The 9841-nt window shown below is 36.2% G+C and overlaps 1 protein-coding gene across 2 annotated transcripts; it reads left to right on the top strand.

Moving 5' to 3' along the window:
- Positions 1-282: 282 nt before the first annotated feature.
- Positions 283-9366, top strand: LOC117319354 (beta-galactosidase-1-like protein 2; the record flags this gene model as incomplete). Of its 2 annotated transcripts, XM_033874180.1 has the most annotated exon segments (8): positions 283-344; positions 1090-1242; positions 2017-2106; positions 2633-2720; positions 5253-5340; positions 7543-7660; positions 8206-8322; positions 9232-9366. In XM_033874180.1, coding segments are annotated over 8 exon segments (821 nt in total), but the record flags the coding sequence as incomplete, so codon positions are not given.
- Between the last annotated feature and the right edge of the window lie 475 nt (positions 9367-9841).

Raw genomic sequence — 9841 nt, 5'->3', positions numbered from 1 at the left:
GGGGTGGGGCTATTTACATGTATATTGTCCAATAGAATTATTTTGAGCATTGTGACGTGTTTTCATTATCAAATGTGTTTACAAAATCCCTAATTGATATTTTATTGTCAAAACATTTACATTATTACAGGAGGATCTTGAAGAGAACAACGATAAATTTGGCGGATAGAAATTTGGAGAATTTCTGATAATGATTCATTCATATAGACTAGCATAACTATCCATTCCATCAATGTAAATTTACCATGGATTCAACACGCTTCTATGTCATGTATTACCTAGGTCCAGTGGACATCGCCATTGATTCCTATATGGGGCTACAGGAGCTCGTCAGCCTTGTAGAGGTACATCATCAAGCTACACACTAAAACACCGCAAAGATAAGTGATTTATTCTTACAAAGAAATAAATCGCCTTCGTGAGAATATTGTAAAATGATTCAATCTACGACAGTTTAGTTTACTGTTGATGTATAAACGTGGTAAACAAATGATACTTTAAAAAATTATTGGATTCGGAAGAGGCGTTGTAACATAACAGAATTTTAATCAGTATTCGGTGAAGCAATGCATGAAGAATAGATGCCTTTCTCTATATCTTTAATTAACAAGAGGTTTGGTTTGGTTTGGTTTTGTATTGTTTAACGTCCTATCCACGGCTAATGTCATTTAAGGACGAGATGCATGCATATGGTGAGTTTATGTGTTTCGGGAGGCTACGGCATGTTAGTGTTTGTCTTCTTGTAATAGCGCGGAATTGATGTCAAGTTGATAGTGCCACCTCACTGAAGCATACGGTCGAGGACATCTAGCAGAACACCCCACCAGGTCACATTCCAGAGAAGGGATTGATGATGGGCCGATTTCTTTGATCACTTACCAAACCGTTCTTCAATTTTATGAAATAATACCATGCATTTGCGGAAATGTTCTTTCCTGTTGTTGTTTCATTATGATGTGATTATACAAATATAATGCATGAAATTATATATATTAAAAAGATGTTCCATTTCAGCTTGATAAATAACGTAACTGCGAAATGGAGTTTGTCAATTGTTTTTCTCGTATTATGAAATCTTGTATGCCACAGAGCCCTGTTACTAGTATGAAACCTACTTGTATGGAAGAACTTGTTTGGAAAGGCAATGGGTATGGACAGAACTTCGGATATATCTACTATTCTACCAACATTACACATGGCGGGAACCTTAATTTTACTAGTACACCCACAGACAGGAACGAGGTGAGTTATGTTTGTTCTGACGCTTTCGGCAAAACTCGGCAGATTCCGGTATCCTACCGTAATCTGCTGATAATTGCCGAATGTGTCCTTACGCAATAAAGGGGTTCAAGCTACAGGTCTCTTGTCAGCAAATCTACAAAATACAACCGCAGTCAAATTCGATTAAACGAAGGCGAAAATATGAGAACATCGATTTTCACGGAGACCAGTAGAAAAGTAGAAGTGGAATAAGACCATGTGGGTTGGAGTACACTCAATGATGTAAATATTATGTAAGAAAGCACATATTTATAAAGCATATACTTGATTGGTCTGGAAATTAAACTTCAATTAAATTTTTTATTACCCACATTGATTCAATATCAGTATTGTAATTGATGATAGTGTGTTTCCGCCATTACAAATGACCAATTCTAATTAACTGTGTTCCATTACAGTTGATTTCAATATATCATTTTTTTCGTTGATGAAAGTTGCGAGTAAATATTCATAAATATTGGGTATTATTATTGTAAGTCCACATTTTAGAAGCCGTTTCTTGCTTTCTTGATTTACTGGTTGAAAACGGAACATGCATATGTTTTCAAGTTTAAGATGAAGTTGAAAGTTTTTGGATTATTTACTACGAGCCTCTCAGTCAAATGCTTTAGTTTAAACAGAAATTGGAGCAAAACACAAATGTCTTTTTGCCATGTAATGGTAATTTTTTTCTGTGATGATTTAACTCCAAGGATCGGCAATACATACCCTCTAATAACGATCAAAATCTTTCAGATATTTGTGGATGACGCTCCTGTAGCTACGCATGATGTTCACGACACTGACCTCGCCGTGTCCATCCCTTCACCTCCACACAATGGACAGGTAATACAGCTTATACGTGTTCGATGTTTGACTGCAATGTTAGTTCATATGTTTATCAAAGTACGCCTGTCAAAAGCTGACGGGAGTATTATTTAGAACGTTGTCCGTCGGATTGAATATGGCACTTGCCTTTCACCTAGGGGGCCGGGGCTCGATTCCCCGATCTGACATGAAAAGGTATGGGGTGACGTGCCCCACACGCGCTTCCATGCAGGCCATAAAAGCGTGATTACTTTCAGTTGGTATAACTTGCTTCGTAATTGTTGTAAACTAAATACATTTTATCTTCAAGTATTATATATATCTATTTCGTTTCCTGTGTTAATGAAATGGTGTTCATATCTTCTCGTTGATAAGTATAATTCCCTGCATTTGTATTTATCTAGTGTTTATGTTATACGAACATATCTCTACTACAATTTTGAAAATACTCTACCGCGATTGTACATCATGAACTTCTAAATTTTTAATTACCAACCTCTATAACAAATCTTTATTCGTCCATGTATATGGCTATTTTATCTAGGACATGACTTTAGGAATACTGGTGGAAAACCGCGGGCGGGTCAACTACGCTATGATGCCGTACAATTTCCTCAACGAACAGCGTAAAGGTTAGTTAGAGGGGGTCGGTTGTTGAGTCCCCCGGGGCCTGTATACCCCTCAGTTGAGTAGAGTCCAACCCATCCGATAACTTCAACGGGCCGACCAGCTCGTGGGATGGACATAGGCAGGGCTAGGTGTAAGATAATAAACACCTATATTGTATGTAAAATCAATTACAAGGATAGAAAACTCCTTCACGTTTGTTTGTACAGAACCATTCAATACCAATCAGTTGTTGTTTATTGGCGATGATAACACTTATTTCAGTGGATATTGACACTTCGCTCACAAATGCAGTTGTACGACACCTCTGCATATCTCCATGACCCCAAGCAAAGGATCTTCATATCTTTATTGTACCTATGCGAAGTTACCTACTTGCTATTTCTGACATGTTTCCCTGCAGCCTGTACTTTGTGTATGTCATCATAGTCTTCCGAAATACTTCGTACTAATTCCCTTTAGCTTAGATTTATGTATTGGTTTCTCCTTGAAATTTTACTTTACATAAATATGTAACGAAAAACATAATTCTGTGGAAATTGGGCGAGTCTGTATGCCTGAATGAAGGTCTGGTTAATTTTGACCCACTTTTACTCCGATATCTGGTTTCGTTTACATGATTAAACATTTCGTCTTTTTCTACGAAGTATATTGATTTAGACGCTACAGTCATCAGACAGAATATCCTTTATATAAAGATGGTATTAATGTTAACTCCAAGCGGATCTCTTGTGGCTTCAGCTGGAGATCCGAAACACATGTCGAACATGATATCTTTTAACTCGATACCTTGACTCATACCTCTTTTTTAAATATGTATAGAGTGGTCATCCAACAAAAAGTCATCATCTGACAGCTTCCTTTTGACACTGATGAATTTGTCATTCGTACATGAATGCGTTTTGATAATTTTTAATGAAGCGTTTTCTGAAGAGGTTAATGAGAAAGGAAAATGTGTTTCCGTACCTGCGGCATACGGAGATACGGGCAAAGACCATAGAACAATAGGAGACTAAGATCATGTAGTATCATTCCTTGATCTCTTCCTTGGGGGCGATTCAACCTTGATGTTAATTTAGTCAGTGTCTCTGCCCCAGATTATGGTGGGCGAGGCTGGTGATGAACAGTCCTCTAAAGCCAGCAAATGAATGTTGTCGGCTTTTTTTTCAAGTAAAACGTGTCATTTCTTTTAAATAAAACGTGTCATTTTGTGAGTTCCACAATACATAAGTACCACATAAATATATTAACAAATTCAACATACTGACTTTTTAAATACTGTACATATTATACCTTATAAAAGATAATAATAGCTGATTAATTGAGAAACATTAACCGGTTTCAGTGTTTAAATCACTATTCTTCAGAATGATTTCTTTATATTGTAGTATTATATTTTACGCATTTCTTACTACATAACTATGTACCTCCCAGTCTCGTTCCCTGCTGGCTTTTCAAGGCTTTTCAAGTCACTCCTGATCCTGCATTTAAGTAACTGCAATGGTGAAATAACAAATCTTACTATTTCCTATATGAAATGTCTTAAATAATGTATAGTACCAATTAGTTATCATATCAAATATCAAATCACAGCTTTTCACTGGGATGTTTTCCTTCGGATCCCATCTCCAACGGATTCAAAACAAAATCATCCGGTTCACTCTCCCCTTTTCATTTTACCTCTGTATTGTTTCCATTCGCCATTTTGAGCATTGTGTTATGATAAAACCAGGAAATATTATACATAAAATGGTCAAGTCTATTCTGCCAAACTTTGGGAAGATATCATTATGATGACAATGTCTCAATTATTGAATATGTTAATTTTTATTGGAAAATAGTCCTGTCTTCAAAATTGACTGAACTCCCATGGCTTTTTTAATTTAATGTGCATTCTATCAAGGGGACATTGAAGAGACCAAAATAGATCTGTTCCTATTCCTTTCTTTCCACACTTCTCTTTCTGTGCTTTGTTTTCTTTTGCTAGGTGTCTCCTTGACACCCGTACTCATATGACCCTGGATGTAAGTGTCTCCTTGACACCCGTTCTCATATGACCCTGGCTGTAAGTGTCTCCTTGACACCCGTCCTCATATGACCCTGGCTGTAAGTGTCTCCTTGACACCCGTACTCATATGACCCTGACTGTAAGTGTCTCCTTGACACCCATACTCATATGACCCTGGTTGTTAGTATCTCCTTGACACCCGTCCTCATATGACCCTGACTGTAAGTGTCTCCTTGACACCCGTTCTCATATGACCCTGGCTGTAAGTGTCTCCTTGACACCCGTCCTCATATGATCCTGGCTGTTAGTATCTCCTTGACACCCGTCCTCATATGACCCTGGCTGTTAGTGTCTCCTTGACACCTGTCCTCATATGACCCTGGCTGTTAGTGTCTCCTTGACACCCGTCCTCATATGACACTGGCTGTTGCGAGGACGTAAAATCCCCAAAAACAAAGTAAACATGTTTAAGTAAATATCATATACTGTACTGTTTATGTATAATATAAGTGATTTATTGCCTTTCTAGGGATTAACTCCGACATATTACTGGACAACCAGGCGATACATAACTGGAGTATATACCCCCTAGATTTCTCTAAGGACTTTATCAAGAGGTCTGTTACATATTTTTACATAAATCGATATGTGGCGTTGATAGGTATTGAACAATAGGCTATTACTCAATAGTGCCTTCCGTATTTTTATCACATACCTATGTAAACTTACAATAGTGATACAACAAATTTCGGTGAATGTTTTCTGTCGGTTTGTATCACACATGTGTGATACAAGATGTTGTATCACCATACTAGCCGGGGCTACTTTTAAGGAGAATTCCCTTTTCCATGAAACTAAAAATAGACATTTCACTGGAAGAAATAAAGTGAAGCTGTATCTTAAAACATTAATTAAAAATATGATTTTTTTTTTAATAAATGAATTTAAATACAAATTAAAATCAATTGCTTGAATATTTTAAATGTATGATTATTTCACTAATTGAAACAATCACAATATAATAAATAGGGGAAAGACACATAGTCTATCATCATATCATGGAACTTTTTAGGACGTTAACTTTGAAATTCTTCATGATATGATATTTAATGAAGTGGATAACGATGAAGGGTTTGTAAATGACGAAGAAAATCACATTATTCCTTCACAGCAGCCCGTACAAACTTCTGACCCCCAATTACCTGCGTCTGCTCCCAAAGTTATGCCTGTCCCCCACCAACGCCCGTCAAACAATGACAACACCGTCTGATCATGTGTCTACAACTGCTCCCGAGCGTTCATTCACATCAGGGATAACAGACTTCCGTGATTACATAATGAGTAAAAGAAATCAAAACACAGTAAGAAAAACTGAAGGTGATTAAAATGGGGGGATCTTGAACTGAAAACTGACGAAAACGGCCAAGAATATTGGGAATTTAATGAAAGATCAACAAAAACTCGTGGAGGCAATTCAACTCACCAGAGGTCATTTAATCCAAAACTTTTTGTACAATCCGAGAATTCATTCGGATGTCCAATCAAATCATCATGTTTACGCGAAACACAGGCCACACTTGTTTTTGTGAATGAAATTTGCACGCGCTGTGACGTAGTCGCTCAACGACAGCACATTAGCTATATGTCTAGTTGTGGAGAATTTGTTTGATGCCATCGATATATAGGTTTAATTTGATTTTTTGAATATATCCATGCTTAACTAATGCTAAATTAAATTAAATTAAACAGTATATTTAAGCTTTGCTGCTTGAAGTAAACGATGTTGTATTTTAGATCATAATTAAATGCTGAACACTTTCACGGACAGTTTGGGGAATTTATTAACACGGCATTTTAACGTTTGAATCTGATTTCAAATAAATGATTTCGCATCAATTAATGTTGTGCTTTTCCTTTACATTATCAGTTTGAAAACAGAAGGGAGTTAATCAGTACAAAAATATTGATGTGTAAAGTGTCTAGATCTGTCAACAAGGCCTCCGCTTTTAATAAGGTGGCGTTTTTTTGATGACGAGATGATTATTTTTTTTATTGAAAACGAAAATAATACATAGTGATGTGACGCCACTTGAAACCGCAAATATATTTCATAATTAAGGAAAGTTGTAATTAATAAAGGTATGTGATAAAAGCAAAACCACCCACATGTGTTGATCTGTCGAGTCGGATCACCCTCGTTTCTTGCGCGAAGGAAAAAATATCACTCGTTACTCCGCACACTCGTGATATTTTCCTCCGCGCAAGAAACTCGGGCGATCCGACTCGACAGATCAACACATATGGGTAGTTTTGCTTATTTATCAAATAACAATAATTATAAACAATTCTTGTATATTGATTATAGAATATACGATACAACATTACATCATCGAGACAGTAATGTATATATAGACAGAGCCTTACCTTGTTACATTAGATCACGTGACGCATTTTGCGTCTAGCTCTTCTCTGTTTCCATTATTTTGCTATATATCAGATCTGTTATGTAATCGACTGTGTGAAATGTAATGTTTTTTACTCGAACACACTGCATGGTTTCAAAGAAAATGTATTCAGAACGTGTTTAATGCATACCGATATAGCGACGCCTTGGATACATAATATTGTGTTCATGCAAACATTTATTTTTGAATCTGATGTGCTTTTACCAGGTCAGAACACAGGATTAAAGATGTTGTATTGAACATTTAATGAAACAAAATATGAATCTACAAAAAAAACATTAATATATCAGTACAAAGGACTGTTTATGATATATGTTTGTTGGTGTTCCGTTTTCAATTTTTGCTGTCTGTTAGGGTGATAGATAATGGCACGTGGTCTTCATTGGGCAAGAGCAACAGAACTACTCCAACTCTATATAGGGGACACTTTGATATCCCCGGTAACCTGGCGGACACTTTTCTGTGGATGAAGGTAGGTTATAATGGTTGTATAACTCCTTAATTTGCCACCATGTATCATGAATTGACTAATTCATATATGTTTATATCATATTATCACATTATGAGTCCATGATTCTCTAATTACAACACGATATCGCATGATCTTAACTTGCCAGCTATTTGTGAATCATCCAAAAACACACAAAAGGTACAGAAATTTAATCAATTTTTTTTTAAAATAATTAGTATTTGATGATCATACAGATTTGATTAAATGTTTATTTGAAAGAAATTCGAAACCTTGAAGATGTTTGCCTATTATCTCACAATTTAATGCGGTCAATCGGTACAGGGATTGAAATGAATGTGTACAGAAATTTAACTTATTGTGTACAGAAATTGAACTTAATGGGTTAAGAAATTTAACTTCATAGAACAAAAATTCAAATTAATGGTTACAGAAAGTTAACTCACTAATGGGTAGAGAAATTTTATATAACGGGTACAGAAAGTATGCAACAGAAATCTAAGTAATGCTAAAAACCCTAGAAAGTTATAGAAAATTTACCAACCTAGGACTGGTGTAAGGGAGTTGTGGTAATCAATGGTTTCAACCTGGGTCGGTACTGGACTATAGGACCTACGATGACGCTGTACCTGCCTCAGACATTACTGAAAGCGCACCAGAACGAGGTAAACTAGCAATCCTTTTTCGTTTTACTCATTGTAAAGCTTAAAATAGTATCATTATGGACCGTTCTATCACTGCACGTGACAAGACAGTAAATCAATAAAGATCAGTTGAATTACGGTCTGGAGACTATAAAGTTTAGTGTTCCATGGAAAAGAAACTTTTGTATAGATTCAGAAAACATTCCCGTTTACCTGGAGACTGTCGTTAAACTGTCGTGTTATGACGTTAATTAAGACTGTTGTTTTGTTAAGTTTGGTGTCATCAATCCAATGGATCGCAACTGCGTAAACGCAAAGCGTGGTGTTTACTAACCACTGCTAATACAATATTTCTTTTAGCAATAACAGCGGTCAAAACGTCAGAAAGACACATTTAACTTGTTTGATTAATTTTTCAAAATCATTTTGACGTTTTGACGGTTTATCCATGCACAGCAGCTATTTGCAAAAGCCGTTGACAGACAGCTAATTCTTCCCACTTTCTCCTTGACAACGGAATATAGTTGAGTTCCATCATTCATATTGAATCCCAATATTTTATATATTTCAGCAAGTTAATTGAAGTTGTTAAGAAAAGATTGGGCATGGTGTTTGTTTGTAAAACACTAACACGTGGTTTACACATACTGATATACGGGTAACTGTTGTTCATCAAATCAACAAAAGATCAAGATAGATTAGAGTTAGCAATGACGCGTGAAATTAACCAACTTAATAGTAATAGTGAAGTATTTAGTCCATTAGAATAATTGTCGCTAGCGAATAGCGTCTTTTTATGTAATGCAACATTTCAATGAGAAACCCTTGAATTATGGACTCTTGGCTAGGATTCTAAAGGATGACGACGTTTATTGGATATATAAATCTTCTATTAATAATACTATTTCTATATTTTCTTGATGCTTCCAGATATTGATATTCGATCAACACTGCAGCCATACCACGGTTCAACTACGGAAAACCCCAGTGTTATCGAAACAAACTAATCGTATGACAACTCGTACGATCAACTGATTTTTTCCTTCATGGCGAAATAAATAAAAACATGATCAGATTAACAAAATGATGTTGTTTCATGATTCTACAGGGAAATACTCACGTTCACTGTATGCTTCTTCAAGCATTATGCATGTCGAAGGAGGAGAAAATCACATTCCTGCTATTTATAAATAACACCCCGACTACATCACGTGTGGTTCCACCGCACGGCTTTTCTCTTATTACTGTTCTCCAAAGAGAGATTAAGAACATTGAGGATTGTAAACTGGAAGCCGACCTCGACGCTCTAAACATGTGGGAGCAAGACTGGCTCATAGAGTTTAATCCCAGAAGTGCGAGATCCTCCATATAATAAATAATAGAACTCCCAATAATATCTATATACATCCATGGAAACACTTTAGAGGAGTCAGCAAAATACCTCTCAGTGAACTTGCAGAACAACATCAGCCGGCATAACCATATCGATCAGGTAGCAAAGATAGCATAAAAACGCCACCAGAACTTTCTTGCAGCGTTA

The sequence above is a fragment of the Pecten maximus genome, unplaced genomic scaffold (genome assembly GCF_902652985.1).
Source record: "Pecten maximus unplaced genomic scaffold, xPecMax1.1, whole genome shotgun sequence".
NCBI classification, from domain to species: domain Eukaryota; kingdom Metazoa; phylum Mollusca; class Bivalvia; order Pectinida; family Pectinidae; genus Pecten; species Pecten maximus.
This window is presented reverse-complemented; position numbering and strand designations above follow the sequence as displayed.